The sequence below is a fragment of the Parambassis ranga genome, chromosome 10 (genome assembly GCF_900634625.1).
Source record: "Parambassis ranga chromosome 10, fParRan2.1, whole genome shotgun sequence".
NCBI classification, from domain to species: domain Eukaryota; kingdom Metazoa; phylum Chordata; class Actinopteri; family Ambassidae; genus Parambassis; species Parambassis ranga.
Genome location: NC_041031.1, coordinates 6205163 through 6230204, shown reverse-complemented (window position 1 = coordinate 6230204; position 25042 = coordinate 6205163). Strand labels below are relative to the sequence as shown.

Genomic DNA, 25042 nt, shown 5'->3' with positions numbered 1-25042 from the left:
TTATAATTAATGTGGGATTGAGTGGGGTTCACGTGTACACATACAACAGGATAGGCTGGACAGTGTCACAGATGACTTGGGGGTGAAAAGAATGAAGGTATGTGAGCGACACATCTGTAGTTTCGGGTCTTGCACACTTCTCCACTGCACTGACTCCACTGAAAACAAAAAAGGGGGGGAATGGGGAACAAACACAAAGACTATAAAGCTGTACTAATTGGTAAATCTCTTCAAACATGTCTGATAAGAAAACAAATAATCAGTCAACTTCGCATGAACTTACGAAGAGCTCAGAGCAAGTCATAAACAGATTATTGCTACACATTTTGTATGTATGGTGCATTATTTCACTCTGTGTAGTGTTAAATGAATAGAAAGGCTTTAGCCCTAACCTGTTGTGTGTCAAAACGGCATGTATTACTACTGAAATGTGTAGGTTTGTCTTACATTATGTGCCTAGTATTTACCATCCATTGTATGATAACATAAATGGCAACCTTGGGCAAAACATTGTAAATGATAAAACTAGGGATGTCCCGATCAGGTGTTTTTTGGCCCTCAAGTACAAGTTATTTGATTTTGAGCATCTGCCGATACCGAGTCCCGATTCGATACTTTTAAGGTTCTCTACAAAGCAGCAGGTCACTCATTTGTGCTATCTTGGCTGCACCTTCGCGCTGTCACAGGGCAATTTCCTTTCTCCTCTTTGAACCTATTACCTGTTACTGCTCGCATTTCTTTTTGCATAAGCAAAACTCTGTGTGTGTGTGTGTGTGTGTGTGTCGAGCGTTATGTTACAGTAATGAAAAGCATTTAAATGGCTGTCTTACAGGTTTGGATTGCATCTATCTTAATTCAGGGATTAAAATTCAGACATACAACAGTATGTCGTCAGCAAAGGTGAGATATGTTGGATCCTGGCTTGTTTACAATCTGCCTTGCATACCTTGGGAGAGCAAAGCATTTAATTACATTACATTTTAGACCCTATGCTTGCACTAAACTCAGTTACATTTTCTCACAATCCAGGCCAATACTATATAATTTATATGAGAATCTAAACCCAGTTCTGCTCTATGAGAAATAGGAGATTTTATGGTTCATAACTGGTCTAAATGGTTAATGTCCTTTACACCTGGGAGATGAAGAAAGGTCACGAGTGATTAAAGAATCATGGGACTGATCAATAAAGCATGGAGGGATAGAATTAAAAAAAGAAAAAGACAAGTGAGAGGGTTCATGATTTAATCCTCAGGGAAAGATGACGTCTGACTTGCATGATCCATCTCTCTCTATGTGTGTGTGTGTGAAGCGAGATTCATAAAGAAAAAAATAAAGGTTTTGTTTGTAACTATATTTCATGACAGTCACATAATCATGCCTACACACAGTCAGCTAGCAAAGCATCTGGTGAAGCTGTCATAGTGCAGCTTCTCTCTTTTCCTTACCACCCTTTCTCTTTTAATTCAACTTCCCTTTTCTTTCTCTTCTCTTCTTTTTATCCTCATTTCTTCTCGTTTTTGTCCCCTGCAGGCTTCTGTCTTTTCCTTCTCTCTTCTTTTTATTATTCTCTAGGTTTGTGTTACACTTCAGTACTATTTCCATCTATCAGTGTTGGGAGATTAGTGTGAATACTTTTTGCTTCAACACATTTGTAGACTTAAAAAGATGTTAATACAACACAAACTGGATTTATTGGACTACACGTGTTTCTCACCATTGACACCATTGACTGACTAATGTTGTATAACTTACTTACTTACTTACTTTACATACTAACAGACTACGCTTTGGTGGCCCCTACCTACCATCACACCTTAATCGATTGATTTAATGCTTTTAAAGCAGTGCTTACACCTGGTACATTTATGTGTTTAAATCAGTTGAAGCCACTTTGTATAGTTACTTCAAATGTGTTTATTCCTCTTCTGAATGGCCACAACTACAAGCAGAGTGAAATGCCTGCTGTGATAAAAAGGGGCAAACCATGCAAATGGAGCTTGGCTGAAACTCTACAGACCAGATCACAGTTACTCTAATTTAGGGATGTCCAATTTGGGGTGTGCAGGTAAAAAATAAAAAGAACATCCTCCTTCTTTTTGTTTGTCTGGCTTTTCATTGCATTTGATAAGGTCATGTTTATTTTTTGTTAGTTTGGAAGTTAATTATATGGTTTTGAAAATAAAAAGGGAATGTTTTATTTCACAGTGATGGTGGTTATTATGTTCTTTCAAAACAGCCACCCTCTAGATCCAAATTGCTGTGTGCCAATACCTCAATTATCTCCATCTTAACTAGCTGTTGTTAGGTGCAAGCAGACCATGTGAGCATTTCTTTAAAAAAAATTAAAAAAGCAAACAAAAAACAAAACAATTTAAAGTGTTTAGTTTTGCTCAATGAGCGTCCATTCGGAGTCCTTTTGGACATGGGCACCTCTGCTCTAGATAATGCTTGTGATTGCCATTATAAGCAAAACAGAGTGCATCAAATGGTTGGGAGTTTAGACGCAGACTCCTGATTGTATCTGGATCACATCAAAAATGGTGCTTTTAACATCAGTCAACAAGTCCCCCGTGTTCCCAGTGGAGTCTGAAGCTCTGCATCAGAACAAAAACCACCAGTAAAAACCACTGCTTTACATTAGTGATGAGACGTAATTACAAATAACAATAACAGATTATTCCAAGTGGGAGTACACACATGTTGTGTTTAGTGCCAAACAGCTGATGTAATGTGGTAATCTGACACCGTTGCGTGTGCCAGAACCTTTCTTGACTCAACGCCAGACTTGTGGATACCCTGACTGAGGCTGACATATTGTTCACATATTGTGTGTTCATGTGCTGAGTTGTGGCCCTAGAAAGTGGCACATGCTCAGAGTTTATGAAAACCCATTTACATCCCATAATATACACTTCCGACCATCAACTCGAAATGAAAGCTGATTTTCATTTAGATTTAGAAGAAGCAGGCATCATTTTGATGATGATGTCTTTTGTTGTTGTCGCTTCTTTCATTCCTCTGTCTGTTACGTGGTGCCGTTTCTGAGGATAAACATCCTCCTTCATCAACTTAACATCACATCTGTCAGCAGGCCATTCATCTCACTGGGTGCCTTTTGTGTGTCTTTTGTGATGTTGTGGGTGAGTCAGGTTTGTGCCTGGATGTACATTTTGCATTATCTTCAAGAACATGAGTCAGTGTTTATAATGATACGTGTTATCTCTCAGGGTGTCACCGCATCATACTTTTGACAGAACTGTTTACAAGCTCCCAAAACAAGAAGACGATAAAAACGTAGGCTTTGTGATGTGTGATTCAATTACACAACAGATCATAAGCAAAGCTTCAGGCTTATTCTCTCTCTCTCTCTCGCTCTGTGTGTGAAAAAATCAGCTGCAGTATGACTGGAGACAGAGACTGATCTGCTTATGCACATGCATTTCTCAACATAAGGATATGTCCACCCACTCTCACATATTCACACATACAAACACACACACACACCTACTGATGCTCAAATAGGAGCACATATTTGCAGCCGGGTAAAAATAAACACATAGTTTGTGGGTGGGGTGTATATCTAAAAATCTATTTCACATTCCAAGTCGAAAGCTTCCAAACATTAACTCACTGAAAAAAATATATATATTTTCAAGAGGATTATGTGCATGTGTGAACATTTTGGGTGTTTTTTTGAATATGTATATCATAGCACTATTTGCATTTGTTTACCCTTCCAATCCTCTAAAATCTGTCTAAACCTGTTCGAATCTGTATGTGCATATTTAAGGGATTTGATTTTAACGTCTTCATACATAAACAGCTGAATACACCATCTGTTACATTGGGCCCATATTAGTTGAATAGTCTCTCTAACAAGACACATTCACGTTAAAGGCTACAACACGGACGCCCCACACTGCCCTTGTTCTGTAATCTCATTCGTTTACTTCATGATAATTCCTCTTCAGATAGCTCATGTAACTCAATGTGCCTTCTCAATTGAAATTTCTTTTATCCAACAAAGTCAAGCAATAAATGCATTGTTTCTGGTGATTCGACAAAGCTCCTCTTCATGGCACAAACTAATGTCTGAATCAAATTGTCATTGACATAGATGTCTTCAAACCTATAGAATCTAACAGTAGCTGGACTGTTGTTTAGAAAATGTTTCTGTTTTTTCATTAAGAACTCAAACATGAAGACTTTTCACTTCAAAACCATGCAAGTACTTCCAGCATCTTTTAATGCACACAAGTCAGGCTTGTTCTTCTTGGTGTATGGTTGTGTGGAGGTAACTAGCAGAAAAGTCTTCCTTCAGGCCTGTGCTGGCTCTTCTTTCTGCACAAGCAGTAGCTCTTAGACCTTGCCTGCTGTTCACAAGTATTGTGGTTGTATAACCATAGCCAAGTATAGTTCTAGTGTACTTTGCATATGCACTTTGCTGTACCTCGATGAGGCTCCTACCCCAATCAAGTGCTTTTTTCATAAGCTGGCACCACCGCTGTTCTCCGCACTCCTCCTTCTCACCAACCTACAATGGTAAAACACAAGGGACCATGATGGTCCTCACAGGAAACAAAAGGTCCACACTTTGTCTTTCTTCCCTTTGTTATGCTTACAGGCTTCAGAGTCAAACTATTGTGCTCTGTGGTATTATGCCGTGGGGTTAAGTAAACCATTGAGAGGGTACAACAGCAGATCTCACAGCAAAAGTAGATGGTAAGTGCATTGTTTCCTTTAGTGGTGTTTTTCTGTGAAACTCAGTCTGTTAAAACTTGAGAATGCTTGAGAATCCAACACAAACACTATTGGACAGCCAGACTAAACCAAGCCACTAATCTTCAACACATAAATGAAGCTGTCATTGTGATCTCTTTGGTTTGCTGTCATAAAAACTATGAATGAACCCTTGACAGAGAAAGAGAAAAAAAGAAATCACAGTCATCTCCAGTAATTTGGGCCCCTGAAGAGAACAAAGTCTTCTGTCTCTGAAAAGATGAGTCAAGGGTCTAAACACTGAGGCCTGAGAGAAATCAGCAGCAGGCGTGCGGAGACAGAAATTCGAGTGGAGCCATATAGTGAGTCAGAGAGGGTTGATATATGGGTCATGACTCTGTGGTTTTCTGTGAATCTGTCTCTTCCTTTTTATTTCTCACATGACCTGATCTGACTGGTTGCTTCAACCAGACTCAGCGCTCGCTGACTGGATAGATGGATAGCTAATTGACTGGCTAACTGATGAATGGATGACCGATCCGATGTCTGACTGACTTTATTCTGGGTGGATGGATGAGGATGATGGATAATTGACTGATGAATAATTCTGGGAGGCATAGAGTATTCAATATGAAGAAGTGAAGGTATGCATGACCCAATAGATTGAGTTGACCTTGTGTCCACTGGTATGTACCATATATTTCAGTATTGTGTAGCATTTTAATCCCCCATGAATAATCAAATCAACACATCATTTTGAATGTTTATTTCAGAGCCTCTCTCATTTATTGTCTACACAAGCATCAACACTGATGCAACTAAAAGGATGAACACTGTTATTTTAGGGTTAGCTACCTCATGAAGAGGAGGTAGGAAAGAGGGAATGAAACTGTAGTAACACCTTTTCCCAGCAGCACAAAAAAAGAAAAACAAGAAAAGAAAAGAAAAAAAAAACACTTGCAATTCAGGAACGCCTTAGCTATCATCTGATGACTCAGACTGGCTGTGTTTGAAGACTTCCTGTTCTCGATGTGGTCACTGTTTACACCCTGGCAGCCTGACTTAGACCTTGAGGTGATAGAGTAGTAGTTGAGAGAAATCACTACAAGAGCTTTGCTCAAGGTGTAACTTGACAAATGCAACATCCAAGTTTGCTGCTAACATGATATGACAGAGCATTCTGCCTTCTCTGCTCTCCATAGGCACTGCCTGCAGATTCAACATATTCATATGCACATATGAATAGAAATTAGTTCTGCTGCAATCCTGCTGCAATAGCTGTTTGTATGCATGATATTTATGGCATGACTGAATCGCAAAATATCTAAATAAATAAATAAATAACCAGCCATGCATCCAATCTCTCAGTTTATGGGCTTGAAAGTCATGTTTGAAAACAGACATTTTTACAATGTCCCATCTTTTAAATTCACATCTTTTCCCTGGTAGTTAAGGAGCAGTCAATCCTTCACCACCCAAATGATCTCAAAGAGATGAACAGATGAGGAGTACTTTTAAACAACTTCAGTGTTTGACAACTGGTGATACCACCAGCTTTTCAGGAAACCATTTTATTTTAGTGCAACCTTTGACTGCACCCTTCTTAGCATGCAGCCCCCTGAACTGTAACATCACTTGTTTCTGCTACTTTTTTTTTTTTTTTTTGGTAATTTCACAGTTTTCATAGAATTGTTGTAACTCACCTTATTGGGTGTGTTTCAGTGAAGGTTCCTGGTAATTTAAAAGCAAGGTAACTGGACTGGGATATGTACCCAAAGGGTCTTTCTTCTGGCAAGATGCAGCATTATCCAAATAAATGTCACTGAAAATGAAAACATACACAGCCAAACACCAAATTGCATTTCCTGATGTTATCCCTTTTGTTCAAAGTTATTTCAAAGTAAATATGTCTACCCCCAGCCTAGCTAGGTATTATAAATTCTCAATCTGTGTAATTTCTTTTTTTTTCTGCTGCAATATATCATTGCACCGCTCAGGCTTTCAGGGCTTTCTTCCAAGTGTATTTATGTAAATGATAATGAATCTGGCAGTTACAGGGTGTGAAGAAACACTTTTAGAAACATAAAAATCTAAAACTGCAAAAACAAAAAAGTTTGCTTCAGGTAAAAAAAAAGTTGGAGTGGAGTTTGTCTAGTGTGTCCACCATGGACTGCTCTACACCTTTGCTGTTGCAACTTCAGGGTGTATGAGAGTGTAAGAACATGCATGCCTTCAAGTCTGGATGGAGACTTGCTTTGTGCAAGTATGCTGCTGTGGCTGGATGGGAAGGGGGAAGATGCTACCTCAGGCTGAGATGCCCTGGCGTGTGTCCAGGGTGAAGGACAGCAGCCCTTCTGCCTTCACCATGAAGAGGAATGAGAGCACCAGAGATGTAGAGACATATAAGGACAAATCACAAGTCAGCCACTGTACACATTTCTATTATATCATTACTTCATTCCCTCCTTCCATTGCTTCATTCTTCGGGCCTTCCCTCTGTCTCTCTTGGCATCAGCTTTATTTTCAGACAGCGCAGGTCGGTCAGTTCATCCAGACAGGCAGACACAAGTGTATCAGCTTCTCATCAGGGGAATAAACACTGTGGTTTGTCCTTATGTGGTTACACAGGGGCTGACACACTGCTGAACTCAGCCTGGCTAAAGGTGTTATCATATTGTGGCTCTGAAATGAAATGGTAGTGAAAAAGCAAACACGATGCCAAAGCAGTTGCCATGGTTGGATGTCAGTCAACTGCATGGGCCAATCATTTTTAATTACCCAGAAGGTGATTTTGATATATTTTACAAGGTTGAGAAGAAGGACAGGACAGAGCATGGTGGACTATAATAGTCTATGGCGGTGATAAAATACATAATTTATATTTTATCTGTTCATAGTTGTGTTTACAAAGGAATACATCTGCATATCTGACCTGCTCATCCAAACTCATACAGTGTTGTTCTGACTTGTATAAATGACTTTGACTGCTTTTTGCTATCAGCTAGCATTACCATAAAGTAACCAACTATTACTAGGTGATGCTAAATTATAGGAAGATTGCTAATCCTAACTTGCCTGTTGGCTAACAATGGACAGCAGCATGTCTGCTCTCCTTGTCATATTACTTCATCATCCACAAAGACTGTAAAAAAATGGATGAATGATTCATGAGGATGGCTCAGGTCTTATTAACAAAGGATTCTATAGGGATTGATTCTCATTTGGTGTGAGCTTCCATTGACTTTGTGAGGAACTGCAGTTTTTGGAGCTTCCACACATATGTATAATGCTTGCTATCCTATTGGCTTAAGTCAATGCAGTTTGCTAAAGGCAAACAGACCAATAGGTGTCAGTTTAATTGAACTTTGTTTTTACCTTTTCACATTTTAAACCTTAAAAGTCTTCCTGACTTAAAAAGAAGTTCCTGAACGTCTTGCATGCTAGTCTTCAGTCGCAATATGAAAAATAAAATAGCATTGTTTCTTAAACAAATCAAATGTTAGGACATACAGTGTTATCGGTGTGCTAAAGGCCCATTGAAGCCATTTCATCAGCATAGTGAAACATCCTGTGCTGGATTCAGACTTCATTAAGCTACAGGGAAAAATAAAACTGCAGATAACAGGTATCCCTGTGGAGCCCCCTGTGCTAACAAGGCTCTGCTCTGACATACTGTAGATCCATTGAAAAAACAGACCCTCTGTGCTCAATTGAACAGAAAGCCTGTGATCCAGACAAAGAGGCATCTGTTAACAGCCAGGTCATTCAGTTGTTACAAAAAACCCGTCAGGTATTATTCAGTTTGAATAAAAAGTCAAGAAATATGGTTAAAACAATCCGTGCAGATGCTCCTAAAAATCTATGATTCCCAAACCACCACGAGAATGAGACCAAAAAGACAAACTAACTGTTATCTTACAAGTAACATTTAAATGTCTGTGGCCTCCATTATACACTTTCAAATTAATTACTAAGTAGAGAAAGAACACAGACTGAAATAAAGAGCTAGAGAAGCATAGACACAAAAGAGAAAATGAAGGTAATACATTGTTTTCCTTGACCTTATGATAATATGTGGGAGGTTAATTCAAAAGAAGTTGCTGGCACTCTGGATGCTGTCAACAAGAGCAAACTGAGTGAGCAGTAACAGTAACATTTAAAACATGGATTCATTTAAGGGAATCTTTCTTTGGGAACATGTGAGATTATTATGAACCATATCACACACACTGATAAATCTGCAGCCTCTGATTTTAATCCAAACTGCAAAACAGAGAATCTGTACTGTGTTTACCTTCACATAAATGACACCAGACTGCACACACAAACTCACTACACACATCCACACACATCAGACAGGTTTGTTATAACTCAACATTTGGCTGTATTGGGAAACGTAGAACTTATTAATCCTGTGCATCAAAGCCCGCTTTCTTTCCGTTTTTCAGGACCAAATGGCAGCTGCCCACACAGCCTGTTGCACCGTTTCCCTTAATGAATCTTGTACAGTCAGCTAAACCTTTACATTTTTAAAGTTTTGTTCATAGATTTTTGATTTGATTGGCAATTTTACTGTATGTTGATTGGAGAATAAAAACATCTCATTCTGTCCTCCATAAAAAAACAAGTTTTATATTTCTTCTGCACTTTGTACACCTCTATGTTTGATCATGACTTTCACCCAAGAAAAAACTGGTACCCAATTAGAGGTCCAGGCAAAGATATCTGTGTCTCTGTGCTCACAGGACTGTGTTAGCTTCTGTCTGTCTGGCCTAGCAGCCAGAATATCATTAATTTGGAGACTTCCTGTTCCAACTTGCATAATATTTACACACACACACACACACAGTAATGCTGCCAAAAGGAAGAGAGGGGTGATTAGCAGAATTAAGAATAATCTTAATTCTGGTTTCACCACATAATTATTATAAAACTCTCAAAACTGTGTGAACTTCATTAGGTTTGGTGTTTGAAGACTGGGAAGTTAGGTCAGCTTCACATTTTACACATGAGAAGCAGCTATTAAAATATGTGTCTAATATGGCTTCCATGCATGAGCTATAATGAGACAAACTTAGACTAATATCTTTTATCTGTGTGTACGTGTGTCAAGGAAAACAATGTATAAAAGGCACGATGTGGAAATGAAAGTATTTATTTAAATAAAAAAAACAGCAGAATAATGCATGATATTATCAAAACACCATGTAAGTATATGTTTTAAACTGCCATGAAAACAACAGTATGGTCAGGTAGTGTTTATGTTGCTAGGCGCCATCCTGAGGATGTATAAATAATATAGTACAGTGAGACTCATATCACATATGAAATTACACCAGTTTATATTTTTGCTGGATGGCCAGCGCAGAACATATTGACATATCATTATGTCAATATGCTTTTAGTTAAGTACTTTATGATCACTTATGGCGTGTGGGCAGCACATGTGTACACAGTGCTGGCCAATCTGAGCTTGCTGATGTATAAAGGAAGGCAGGAAGTGCAGCAGAACACACCACAGAGTTACACATTTCTGACTTGACACCCGCGGCCAAGTCAGTTTTAATGTCTTTGACTGCATTTAAATACCATCACAGGTGTTTTTTCTGGGTAAGAGAATGAATCTACATCACACAGGTGCTGTAACAATAACGTGAAATAGCTTTAGTCACTTTAAGGAAGCACATACGGTTTGAGCAGAGTTTCGAAAAAGGTAAAGCAGGGACCTGATGACGACAGCAAGCTTTCATATTGCTGTCTTCCTGACACTTGTATGTACATCATGGGGTTCAAAGACTTTCCTTTTTATCATACTATCATCCTTTCAGTCAGTGATGCTGCCCTTCTGTCATGACCCTGTCATATCCATGATTGGACAGAAACATTGATGGTGTTTTTTTTCATAACCAATTTCACCGTGGCAATTTCAGAGTGAATGATTTCCACATTCACATATGCCGCCTTCATCTGCTGTAAAGGATGATTGCTGACCGTCACGAACCCAAATATGCCTGCTTTCACTGCCAGTGTAAATATGTTCTGTTGAACTCTGCCACAGAAGTAATGGCAGCATCAGACATAGTTCAGCCAGCAGATCAATCGATATTACACACTGTACAATGTGTAAAGAGTTTTTTTTGACTGCATATCAGAGTAATACACAGATTTACTGCAGATTTCTAAAAAGCCAGGAAATGTCTCCATTTTAGGATTAATATATATAAATATGTTTATCATCTGACCCATTTTTTATATAACTGTGCAATCAGGCTTCGTGCTGCTTCACTTTCAGATGCTTACAAAGCAGAGCTTGTTGTATAACACACCCTCTTTGTTTTGCTAATCACAGGCTGACTTCATTTTCCTCAATAGTTAATTTCATCTTGTCCTTTTTTTTTTCTTATTTTGGCCACTACACAAAATTAATTTGTTAATCCCAGCAGAGAAAATTCTTGCTTGCTATTCACTTTGGTTTTAACATTAACATTGGCTGTAGATACACTACCAGTCAGCACTAAAAAAAGGTTTACAAAAGTGTTGAATGAGAATTTTCTGAATAGTGTATTGATGCTGAACAAAGACTAAAGGCTGGGAACTGATGAAGGAATTAAAGCTGCTCTGATTTATGTTCCTGTGTACACCTTCCTACAAAATACACTGCTCAAAAAATTACAACACTTAAAAAACACAATGTAACTCCAAGTCAGTCACACTTCTGTGAAATCAGCCTGTCCAGTTAGGATCAACACTGATTGTGTTTCAGCTGCTGTTGTGCAAATGGTACAGACAACAGGTGGAAATGAGAGGCCGTTATCAAGACAGCCCCTATATAAGATCTCTGATCCAGATCAGAGATCCAGGATGTGTTATTTTAGTGTTCCCTTTGTTTTTTTGAGTAATGTATATGAATCTGCATCGGTAGATTTCTGATATAAATGCGGTGATTTAGAGTGGACTTGTCACAGTGGTAGCCATGAAAATGGTGGAGAAGCTTGTTTGTGCCTTTTGCAGCTTGAGCTGACTGTCATGTTTGGGCAATATCCCCTTTTACAAGCCACATTGTTCAATTCTGACTTTTCATCAGATTTGTCCGTCTTGATGGTTCATATTCATGTTTCATGGCTACAAATCAGTCATATATTTGTGTCTGTCCATATCAAGATTTGAGTTGCTTTCAACCTGGTACATCTTTGCAAGCCTGCGTATGACTGATAACGTGCTTGGTAAGTGTATAGTATGATCAATGAAATTTCAGGGTAAACATTACAGAGCCGTAGAGTGGACAATAAGCATTTGTGTCCTTACAGTAACTGAAGAAAATAAAGATAAATTGAGAGATGGTGGGAAAAAAAGGAAAAACATGGTAAATCTCACTTTCTCCTCAGCTGTGTACATCAGACCATCTGCCACACACACCGCATACACAAACACTTGCATGACTGTGTGTTTGTGTTTACTAGATAATGATGACAGCAGTGCTTTTTTCAACATTTGCATCTGTGTCTACACATATACCTGTGACACAATAGTCTCTGCTAATGATGACGTTTGATGTGCAGCGAGCAAAGATACAATCACCACACACAACAAAAAAATAAAATAAACCCAAAAGGCAGCAGCGCTGACTACAGAGTGACATCGTGTTTGTTTGGTGAGGAGGGCATTTTAATTTGACTGCGACTTCCCACACAGGGATAGGCAGCTTTAACAAGCACAGATAATCAACTCAGCTCAACTTATTCCGATAACTTGGCAGGTTTTATAGGTATTTTTGTGTGGTGCAGCCCTTTGTTAAAAACAGGATTTTCTGTGACACATGAGGCAAAATAGGAAATTTTGAACTGCAAATATGTGTCAGCAAGTCATAAAATAAATTTGGTTGTGCTTTTTTAAAATAATGAACTTCTTCACAACTTGGTCATTGATTCACATATAAATCTTTTAAGTTGTGAATTTATGAATGTGACCTGCAGAGGCTGACCAGAACTCTACAAAAAAAAACTATACATTTCAGGAAGTATCTGAATTTCAGATTATTAAATAGAGTTTTCAGATGATACTACACATATTTTCACTTTAGTTTTTTTTTAGTTTTTTTTTTTATAGTTTTAGGGTATTAAGGTATACGGACAAATGGAAATGATGCAACAACTTGTGTCTTTGGAGTGTAAATAGACATAGATGAACACTCTGTGACACCACACATATACGTTTGCATGTGCCTGAGCCCACCTAACTCCTGGTTAATACAAATATGGGCAAAGCAGCCAAAGTGGGAGTGCAGCTAAAGTGACCACTGCAATGTGAGACTGTCACCCAGAGTGGTCATAAATATTGATGTTGCAGCTTGCCACCAAACACATTTGATGGCAAACTGCATCATTGAAGTATCATATTAATAATTTTCTTAGCCCATATCAGCAGAGCTGATGCCAAATAGCTGCTCTGACCATTGTCGCTGACCAATCAGAGGACACTGAGCTACTTGACACAAAGGAGACATAAATAAGTAGGAACAAACTGCAGAACTTCCTCTGTGGTATGTTTTACACAGTTTTAATTGTGGGGCTTCGTGCTGCCAAACAATGCACGTGTCAAATCTGATGCCATTCTAAACGCAGTCACAGAATTTGTCACTGTGTGTATTAGGCGCAGTGAGGGACTCATCTGTCCAAAGAGAAATGGCATTTTAAAGTTCCACAGTAAGCTCATATTTTTTATTAGAAATAAACCTAGCTGGGAGTCACACAGTAGGAGAGGAAGGCTGTGTAAATCAGTGTGGGTTTGTGCAATCAAAATTCAGGTTTTTAGATTTGGAGACAGGAATTCTCAGTGCAAGTGACAGCATAAAACTTAAAGGAGTACTCTGGAGCTTTCTTGTAAACAAACTAAGACATTTATTTCAGTTTTTTTTTTCTCCAAAACACATCATGTGTATGCCCCTAGATACACTTAGAGAGCTGGTTTTGTGAATATTTGAAAAATTCAATCAATAGCTATAACTGATGACTAATTTGATAGTCGGTTATTATATTGATAATAAACACATTGTATATTATTTTATATATAAATTATAATCATCAGATATTTTCAGGTGTGTGCTCACAAACAATACAGTTTCATACTTATTCTACTCCATCCATGATACCTTTACGCTTTTTAAGCTTTTTTTCCAGTAACTATTCAATGCTTTCTCTAAGATAAACACTTTGCATCGTATATGATTGTTGATGTCTACTCTAATGCCTATTTATCTCTATTACAACACTATTTTAGTGCAATAGTGTAGTAGCTGCATGCTTGTGCACACATGGGTAAAAAGATTTGTAAAACAGTGTAGATTGAGATCAGAACACTCTGTCAGCTCCATTCAGAGGTACATCTCATCCTGTAGGTGTTGTTTTGTGCAGATGGACTTACTAGCATGCTGCAGACAGTTTACTGATATCACCTTATGTGGTTTCTTTTAACCTGCCTGCCTCTACTCTAAATTACCTTGTGCATCTTGAGAATCATTCAGTTAAATTATGCATCAATAACTACGATGAGAGTAATTACCTTTAGCTCATTCATGCTTTCAGGCTACAATTTTGCAAATGCATGGGTCATTTAACACATCAACGGATTCCAAAAAAAATCACAGTCACAAATCGGTGTCTGAGCAAAGGACAGACTGAGCCTTCTCAGTAACAGCTCAGACATTAGCGCTGTTTGATTTAAATAAAAGACATTCCAGTGTTTGCGCACAGTGGCTAACTTAAGTCACTTTAAGTCACCTGCTCCACACAGCATCTGTCAGTCTTCCTGTTTTTTTTTCCTTCTGTCATGCACACACACTCAAGCAGTGGTGGTTAAGCAGGTAGTGCAATGTCAGCAGTAGTGACATGTTATTAGCTGGAAGAGGAGAGCCTTTTGACATGTGGCTAGGTTTGTGTGTGTGGGTGTGCATGGTTATCATTTGTTTGGGTTTCCATTGTTGCTTGCCACAAGACTGCTGACACTTCATTAGGGATCCGCAGTGATTTGTGTGTATGTGTGTGCGTGTGTGAGAGAGGGGCTGACTGACAAATGTAAGTTTTGTAACTAAAATATAATGACAGAGCTACACATAATCAATCATGCATAATTAAATTGGACTCACAAGAGTGAGGGCAGGTATACAAGTAAATCAGAAAAAGGATGGAAGAAAATAAAGAGACAAAAGAGACACATTTAAAAAAAAGAGAGAGAGAGAGAGATAATGGATTCTGAGTGATCATTACCACTTCCGTAAATGTAAAGTACTGCAGTTCAAGTAGTGAGCTATCACCCATACTGATGGTAATGCTAAGTGCTTCAGTCATGCTAATTTGATTGCACTGACAGCCATGACAGGGACATAGATGCAGGGGCATTCTCTGTATGATAACTGACTCAGCCGACACCCTCTGGGCTTATTAAAGTGCTCTCCATACAATTAACGTTGATAGACAGCAAATACAAGACTGATATTGGCCGCCGTGCCCCAACATGGCTGCCACACAGTGTCAATAATGTTAGAGAGAATCAGTCGTTTGCACGGACAGCCTCTGCCGCAGCTAATGTTACTGCTAAGTGGTGCTGTTACGCTCAGGTTATTACGGTGACAGTGGTGTCAGCGGCTGATGTTGAGGCCATTAGCAAAGTGCTTTGCAGAATTAGAAGGGACAACAGGCAGCTTATTAAGGTCAGCCGTGGAGCTGTGACGGTCCGACAGTGTAGTCAGTCCTGGAAGAGGGGACACCAGTAATGTTTTATTCATATTCATGAAAATAAATGGAACCATTCTGAACAGATGTATAGTAATGTTAAATGTGCTGGCCTTACCCAAAGCTCTACTTTGAAGAAAATGCCCCTTTTAGAGGCTCAGTTTTCTGAAAACAAATAAATAAAAATTAATAAAAAATTTTTGCACTTATGTAACCTATGTACATGGACAGTAATAACTTTTTTTGTCCTTTTCTGGTGTTTATTGGTGTCCCTGTGATGTTATCACATTTTGAAATTAAAATTTTCAGCCTTTAGTCCATAAACTTTGAATTAATTCTCAATGAGTTTGAGACATTAGTCAACTTCTGCTGCTGACTTTTTCTATTTGATCTGGTATTTTGATGTATTTAGTGAATGGTGTCTCAAAAGTGTACTTGCTTGCCAAGGAAGAATAGCAAGCACCAATGTGGACCCAAAAAATATTAGAGGCTACACATGGAGCAGCAAGCCTCTAGTTATTGCTAGACCTACGGGTGGTTGTCAGGGTTTTTTATTTTGGCCGCTTGTAAGATTCTTTTTAAGATTTATATCGGCACTTTGAGCCACAAGAAGCACATTAGACTTCAAAGTAGTTTGTCTATGCATCTGTGGGGTGCCCAGGTGTGTGTATAATCCCAGTTGTACACTGCACTGTATCTGGTGCTGGTGTAAACTGAAATCCAGTGCCTTTTAAAATGAATGAAAACACTGATTTTCACCATACAATGCTGATACCTCCTTGCTCCTGCACAGCCACTAAATCTAAACGGAGCAATGGAGCATTTTTCTGCTGCTGGATTAGTTTCTTCTGCATCATTAAGGAGATTGTCATTCTCTGGATTTTGGACTAATATATCATATTTGTGCAGTTTTCTGTCTTGTCATCACCCGTCTCACAGTAGGTCTGTTTTAATCTGCGTAAGCCTCTACGATCACTGACATATAGGAAGTAACAGAGTGATATTTCATCACCTAACTATTAAATGAGCAACATGTCCTCACTGATGTTTTCATCTTTCAGTTTGTATTAGTAAAAAGTTGTACTTCCCTGTTCTGATGGTCTTAGTGTGCACAGGATGTCTGCTGCTGCAGCAGCCTGAGGCCACAGGTCTGTACACATTAGACCACTGAACAGGTGTTTAATGGAGTCTGGACAAATACACTAAGACCTCTGCACTCACACCTATCTATCACACACACTCAACAACAAACATGCGCACACACAGTAAACAGAGAGGGAGAATGCGAGAGAGAGAGAGAGACCTTCTGGTGACATCTATCCATCATTTCTCTCACATACACACCGCAGCTACACACACACACTCACACATGCATCCAGACGGTCATGTTTGTGTCTCACAGAGGGGCGCCTAATAATGAACAACAATATGGTCAGTCCCAAATTATCTCGCCCTGTCCACTCCATTAAAATGTCACAGGTCTGAATGTTAATATCTCCCCGCTGTGGTTTAGTAGAGTGACATTTCACGACTGTCCCCTGTTTTTTTTTTTTCAAGTGCATACAAATGATCTTATTTTCTTTGCTCTTTCCTTGAATTATATTTAATGATCTATAAAGAAACATTTTTATATTGTGATAATTGCCTACAAAGTTTAATAGTTCTTTTCAACTGTGAGCACATAAGATGAGCCTTGAGGACAAAATAACATAAAAATGATCAATGTAAATCTAAATTATTAACCCATGGAGGTCTGGATTTGGAACCATACTCAAAATGAAAGTGGAAAATCACATTACAGGCTGATCCAACTTGAGTGGAAGTTCCTCAAGACAAGTCAGAATGAGGCTCAGTAGTGTGTGTGGCCTTCACGTGCCTGCATGCTCCTGATGAGGCTGTGGTGTCCTGAGGGATCTACTCCCAGACCTGGATTAAAGCCTCAGTCGACTCCTGGACAGTCTGTGGTGCAACGTGGCGTTGGTGGATGGAACGAGACATGATGTCCCAGATGTGCTGGATTGGATTCAGATCTAGGGAACGGGCAGCCTAGTCCATAGTATCAGTGCCTTCATCATGCAGGAACTGCTGACACACTTCAGCCACATGAGGCCTAGCATTGTCATGCACCAGAAAGACCAGGACCCACTGAACCATCATATGGTCTCACAATGGGTCATGATTTCATCCTGGTACCTAATGGCAGTCAGGGTACCTCTGGCTAGCACATGGAGGGCTGTGCGGCCATCCAAAGAAATGCCTCCCCACACCATTACTGACCCACCACCAAACCGGTCATGGCGTCTCCAGACTCTGTCACGTCTGTCTCATGTGCTCTGTGTGAACCTTCTCTCATCTGTGAAAAGCGTGAATGGTGATTCTGCCAATCTTGGCCTTCTCTGGCAAATGCCAATCGCTCTGCATGGTGTTGGGCTGTAAGTACAAACCCCACTTGTCGTGGGCCCTCATACCACCCTCATGGAGTCTGTTTCTGACAGTTTGAGCAGAAACATGCATATTAGTGTCCTGCTGGAGGTCATGTTGCAGGGCTCTGGCAGTGCTCCTCCTGCTCCTCCCTGCACAAAGGAGGAGGTAGCGGTCCTGCTGCTGGGTTGTTGCCCTCCTACGCCCCCCTCCACGTCTCCTGGTGTACTGGCCTGTCTCCTGGTGTCTCCTCCATGCTCTGGACACTGTGCTGACAGACACAGCAAACCTTCTTGCCACAGCTCTCATTGATGTGCCATCCTGGATGAGCTGCACTACCTGAGCAGCTTGTGTGTGTTGTAGACACCGCCTCATGCTACCTGTAGGGGTGAGAGCACTGACAAAATGTAAAAGTGATCAAACATCAGGCAGAAAGGATGAGAGCAGAGAAATGGTCTGTGGTCAGCAGCTGCAGAACCTCTCCTTTATAGGGCTGTCTTGATAACTGCCTCTCATTTCCACCTGTTGTCTGTTCCATTAGCACAACAGCAGCTGAAACTGATTCACAATCAGTGTTGATCCTAACTGGACAGGCTGATTTCACACAAGTGTGATCTATATACACACTTGGAAATGTCTTTATTTTTTTTTCCAATGAAGAAAACATTAAAGTAATCAGACATGCAGTCTAGACATTGTTAATGTGGTAAATGACTATTCTAGTTAGAAAAGGGTGATTTTTATTGGAATATATACAACGGTATACAGAGGCCCTTTTCCAGCAACCATCATTTCTATGTTCTAATGGTACATTGCGTTAGCTAATCATGTTAAAAAGACTCCTGTGAAATTATGTTAGCACAGCTGAACTGTTACGCTGATCAGAGAAGCTATAGAACTGGCCTGGTGACTCAAAACCTTTGGACATTCGGTAATGTAGATATGCTTGCAGTTATCTTTGATCAGCTTTATCAGCTGAATGTGATGATTGTTGAATTGTAACAGCTCATGTGTCCAGTATAGAAATCACCCAACAACCTGCATAACATGCGTAATGACCTGTTCTGATAAGCCATGTGATCTCTGATGGGAAAGGTGATATTTTAGTTGACAGTTAGATGCATCTTATTTGACTTTAGCTGACTACACAATAAAGATTAGACTATAGGTGGCTCAGCAAAACCAAGGCTAGCACAGGCTGGATACAAATGATACAAGAACTGTGGGTTAGTTTCTAGTTACATGTCTGTTGAAGGAGTGGATTGACTCAACAGATCATGTTTCCTATTAAAAAAATCTCAGAACTATTTAACAGAAAGACAGTTACCCTTTCTTGAAGATCCTGGTCCTCCATGTTTTTACAAACATTGTACAAATTGCTCCTTTAAGGCAGATGCCTTTGGATACTGAGGTACAGAACTGAGTGCCACACATTAAGTAGCAGAGGACCAGGACACCATGTGTTGAAGTGATGCAGAAGAAACCCCTTTCATGGCAGCTGTGGTAGCAGCGCCGCTTCTAAAGACTGACCTAAATATTTCTCCGAAGGGAGGTTGTGTTTTTAAAGAAGCAATTTGTGTTCCTGTATGAAGATGTAGTCACCGAATGAGAGAATGTTTTATCAGAGAAAAAGAGAGAGAGATGAGTGGCTAGTGTGAGGTCTGATCTCAAGATACTGACGGCTGGGTTTACAAGGAAACATTGACATTGATTACAAATTAAACACAAAGAGGTCTCTTTAATATTTAGGGATAAAATACAAGGTCAAAGGAAACCACAGAAAAATGGAGGACATTGTGAAGTGTGACATCAAGGAAGGAAAAGACTGGAATCAGGGCTTGATGTGAACAATTTTGCAGCAAAATTAAGCTGTGACTTTAGTGGTAGGTGGGAAAATAGGCTGCAAAACTGTACTGTACCCTCACCTGATTTTATTTAAAGACACATTTAAGTGTAGCTGTCCTTGAGGTCACTGTTAATGGTATTGTTTTACTAAATGTCATTATACTGAGAGGAATGAGTGTACCACCTCTCAGTATAATGTAACATGTGACCTCAATGCTGCAGTATATAATCGGAAAAAAAATCACCACACATAATAGACATCCTATAATGGTACATAGCAGCACTTGAGTTGGATTGCATCAGATTGTACACAGTGAAGTACTTATGTGTAAGAAACACTCGCAGCCCACAGCCAGTGTAAAATCACAGTGTCAGATTTAAATGAGTTGCAATGTCTTTATTAGTGATCAGCGGTCAGATAACATCAGACAAAGCCAGGCATGTTGCTGCACACCTGCGATTTAGTGCTAAAGCATGCATTCATTCATTCTTTAACTTTCTGCAACTAGGGAAAATGTAAAAATGTAGCGTTTGGGAAAGTTTTTTTTTTGCTTTGGCTGCGCACACAAAGTTTAAAAGTTAGACGGCTTCAACAATCTCTCATGGAATGCAACTAAGAGTTGATCAACGATGCCCATTCCTAACACATCGTCTGAAAAAGCAGAGAGAGCTTGCTGAACCTGGAGTGTAAAATGTAAGAAACAAACCAAAGAAAAACAAAAGTTTTCTGACCTTATGTGTATGGAGAATAAACAAGTTTGATTCCAAGTTATTTAGTTAATGATTAGAAATGCAATAATATATTAAGGAATCAACATTATTACACACACAATCATAGAGTCTATCTAGCCAGCTGCTTCTGAACTCAATAAAGTGGCTGTGGCAATAAATCAACTTTAGTAAAAATTTCATTACAAATGGCCCAGGGTTAGCTTAAGAGATAAACATCGGCAGCACATTATCTTGTAATTCTCTGGAGATCGTCTCCTCTATTCAAACAATGACAATGTTAATTACACTAAACTCATTTGGAGAAAGTACACTTCCTCCCTCTTCCATTCTGTTTGCCTCTCCTCTCCCTCTCTGTCTGTTTGAAAATGAATAAATTGACTTTTAATCCTCTCTACAAAACAAATCGATGGCAAAATTAGCTAACTTCTAACATTTGTGAAACTCCTCTCTGCCAGGCGGTGAAGGTAATGATACATTGTAAATGCGAATGGGTAACATTTTCCATCAAACCTTTCAGACCAAATAAACAGCAGGTGTGTAGCATGCTCTCTACCAAAGAATGTATAATCCATACACATTTATAAATGATCAATAATATATAGTGGTCTGATTCTCCTGATTTTAAAGGCCATGTTAAACAGTTTTAAACATGTCTAGAAAGCCATGGGCTGGATCTGTAAGAGAGACATCAAGTATGCATGAATAGTTTTATAAATGCAATTTGTGAATGTTAATCTAGGACAGACTTTTGGTATAATAATTAAGATTGACACTGCTGCTGGGATTCAGAATAATACATCACTGTAAGGCTTACACCCCTCAGCCATGAGGGTGACATCTTGATAGCACAACATGTCCTCAGCTGTAAATAGGCTGATTGTCAGTGATTTATGAGGGATTTTTTTAGATTTAGACACTTGATTAAATTTAAGAAGATCGTGTTTTAGACTAACCATGATACTAAAATGTTACAGCAACTTTTAGATTCAATTTTTGTGCAGATTATCATAATCCCCAGAGGATAAATGTAGCATTGTGTTCAATTGGCTTCCAAAAGTGTGATGATGTGACACATAAAATAACCAATAAAACGATCGATTATAAAAAAACAAAAGTGGCTGCCAAAGTGGGTGATAGTGTCCATGTGGTCATGTGGTCTGCTTGGTGTGTGGTGTTGAGTTAATAATGTCAGGTTGCTGCTAGCTGCTAGCATATCACCTGGCACCTTAGCATTCCTACCACTACTAGCACCATGTGATGCTACCACTACTAGCATCACACGGTGCTTGTGCTGCCTTCTTATGTTTATGGGTTCTTGTTTTCTCACAGTCTGACAGCTACTGACAGCTGATGGTGACCGCAATATATATACAGATGTCTTTCAACATGTATGAAGAAATGATGTTTATATGTGCTGTGGCTGTGTCATATAGTTCATGTCAGGTTCAGGTCAGTAAATTCAGTACTTTGTCAAGCAGCTTCTTTGTTTGGTAAACTGTTGCTGTGGGATTATTCAGAAGGAATTATGATTGCATATGCATGCAAAGCCACTGTGGATAATAAAACGAAGACAAATGCCATGAAAACTATTCTTGTGATGGATGCTGAAAATATTTCCCATCAATGTGTGTCTCAAAGTGTGCCCAGTCTGTCGGGACTGTAAAATCCAGCTGATAAATCTCAGCAAAACTGAGAAATTTTGACAGTCAAACAGTTGAGCATTCTTTTCCACAGCTAAATATACTGTAGCTGTTAGGACTGACACATTCTGAGTTTTGTGTGTGTGCGTGTGTGTGTGTGTGCGTGTGTCTGCAGGGCTTTAGCAGTGTAAGCCAGGTTTTGAGCCTGTCAATGTCTCTATAGCCTCTAATCCATGTGTGGAGTGAAGGGTGACCATCTCTCCCTTGCTTTCTCTCTCTCTCACTCAGTCTGTCTATCTCTACCTAAGCCTCTTTTCACCCCAATTTAACACCAATCGTCCTTTTCACAATGCTGCCCATAGCCCCAAACGTAACCTCCACACACAAGCACGCACAGCCACACACACATGCTTCCAACACCCTGTCCTTCCATACAATTGTAGAGGCATCACTCCTCCTCCTCCACTGCAACCTCTTTCCTTTTGCTCCTTTCTTCTAATGTTAGTCTGTCTCCATTGCTATCAATTGATATATCCATCCATCTTTGTCTCAATCATTGCTGCTCTTTTATTATGTCTTTCTATCAGTCCAGACTGAAATAAAGAGTCAAGAGGAAAAGTAGAATGTGATTTGGGGATAGAGCCAATTTAGATTAATTTCAAAGTCTTTGTAAGAATTTAGAGTTGGGTCATTGTCATTCCAAAAAAGTTGGATTGGAGAAATCAGCCACCCAAAGCCTCTCCCTGGTTTATCTGGTTTTATCTGGCTTATGGTTTCACTTCTCATTGTCATTAAATTTGGATCATTTTATGTGAGGATTTATAAAAGACTACTTCTATAGGATATATACTTCTTCACTTCTGTAGGATATACTGAGAAATATGAGAATGGGTAAGGGTTGAAGATGAATTAGTACCATTAGGCAGCGAAACTTTATATATATCATCTGTGGACTGCTGCGGGCTTCACTAAACTCTGGGGATTATAGGGGAAGAAACGTGTGGTGAATGACAGAGGTTGTTTGTTTTACAGCTGCACGCTGTTTACGCACTGATCATCAGCGCTCAGGTGAATTGTTACAAAACTACTTGGTCATATCCCATCTACAATATGATTTGCTCTCTAAAAAAAGAGCCTGATTTAATTTCCTTTCTATCTTGCATTTTATCTGTGATGCTGAATGTCATCGATACTGATGAACACACATGATAGTCTCCCAACTGGGTTCAGTTCTCAACAGGTAGGACCAGGTTTAGAAGCAAGCTCTTGGATTGGTTTAGGGCAGAGGTCTGCAACCAGCGGTGTGACATCCGATAGCCCCGTGCAGTGCAGTTCAGGAGCAGAAATCACATTAGTGACAGATATAAACAACTTATTATTTTGAAAATATATTTTTACATCAGACCTTGAACTAATATAGTTCTGTTTCAAATTAAACATTGTACCAAAATAGTACAACTGCTAAATGATTTATGATACACAAGATACTAAATGATACAAACACAGCTTAGAGTTTTTAGAAAGAGGAACTGTCCAATCTTAATGTATTTCTAAACCTTTCACAGTTCAAAGATGCACTTTACCTCCCAGAATGCCTGCATAGAGAGAGGCCCCAGCTTCTCTACATGCATGTGGGAGTGCAGACATTTCTATAGAATGCATGAATTAGAAAAGGAAATGAGGTGGAAGGAGCATCACTGGCTTTCACTGAGAAACTTTTTCTTCCATTTCAAATCCTCGTCTCTGTCTCCTTCAGGTTGCAGCAAGGAGGTGTCTCTGACTGCTTAGAGAGAGGAGTATTTAAAGAAAGAGTGCACTGATACACATAAGAAAGATACAGATGTACAGATAAAGACAGCGAGGCCGGAAGAGACGCTGTAAAGAGATCCAAAAAAAGAGTAAGCGAGATGTAAAGGAAGGTGTTTTGTATTTCAAAGTGATCTGTGTGCAGTTAGGAGGAAGCAGCTCTTGATGCCTCCCACTCAGTGTGGCCTCAGGTTTTAGTGTCGTTGTGTGAACATCCCTATGTTCAATCCCAATGCTGCAGAGGATTGCAGGGTTTGGCTGCAGACCGTGGGTGCCAGCATTCGCTCTGTGGTTACAGTATATGCGAGACATTCCTGTTCTTTACAGGGAATAGACTGTCGATCGAAATGGAACTCTTTGCTTGGTTAGTCACACTTTGTTGTGGTATAATATGAATGTGCATGGATACACAGAGGGGATTTAGGGCACAGGCACTCAGAGGTGGATGCCAGGTAATGTAGCAAATTGAAATTCGTCTTTTTTTTTTTTTTTTACAACAGCAGGGCTCTGGAGGTCCAGTTGTCATGTGGTTAAGTTAAGCTTCCTTCTGGCACTAAAGGTTCCAGCTATGCTCTTCAGCTTGACACAGAAATAAGGCAAAATCAGAGGTGGCAGTTTGAAGGTACACTATGTAGTCTCTAAAATAGGGACAATGTTTTTATCTCCTATATGTCCCACAAAGATGAGGAGAATGATTATGGATTCCTGTTGTTTAGTTTTAATTCATTGTCTGAAGACCACAGGGCCCCTTGAACCTTCCTGCTGGTTTTTCACAATAAGAGCTTCTAGCATGTTCATGCACATATCTGTCATATCATATCTGCACAATGCATGGAAAGTCAGCTGAACTGTAAATCTGCATTTTTGGCAGTTCATAATAAGTGTCCAATTTCATACCATTGTCATTTTAACCATTCACCTCTATATACAACTGTTCAGCTCCTCCATAATCTCTCTGGTGGTCTGACTGGCACGATCTTCCAGAAATTCCTTGAAGTAAAATTGAAAGCATCTCAAATCAGAATTAGAGGTGAAAAGATTTTATTTTTTTTAACGGGGGCATCGTAAGCACTGAAAATCCCAACAGCAGAGTGTGATGATGGATTAGTGATGCATCAGACCTCAGAGAATTCACTAGCTTTTTGGCAG

At 39.4% G+C, this 25042-nt stretch overlaps 1 protein-coding gene across 1 annotated transcript in view; it reads left to right on the top strand.

The window, feature by feature from the left end:
- Positions 1-7018: 7018 nt before the first annotated feature.
- il1rapl2 (interleukin 1 receptor accessory protein-like 2) overlaps positions 7019-25042 on the top strand; it is a 155130-nt gene continuing 137106 nt past the window's right edge. Inside the window, exon 1 of the mRNA XM_028416914.1 lies at positions 7019-7151. Within this exon, the coding sequence (XP_028272715.1) occupies positions 7019-7151 (133 nt within the window). The remainder of the gene's footprint in view (positions 7152-25042) is intronic.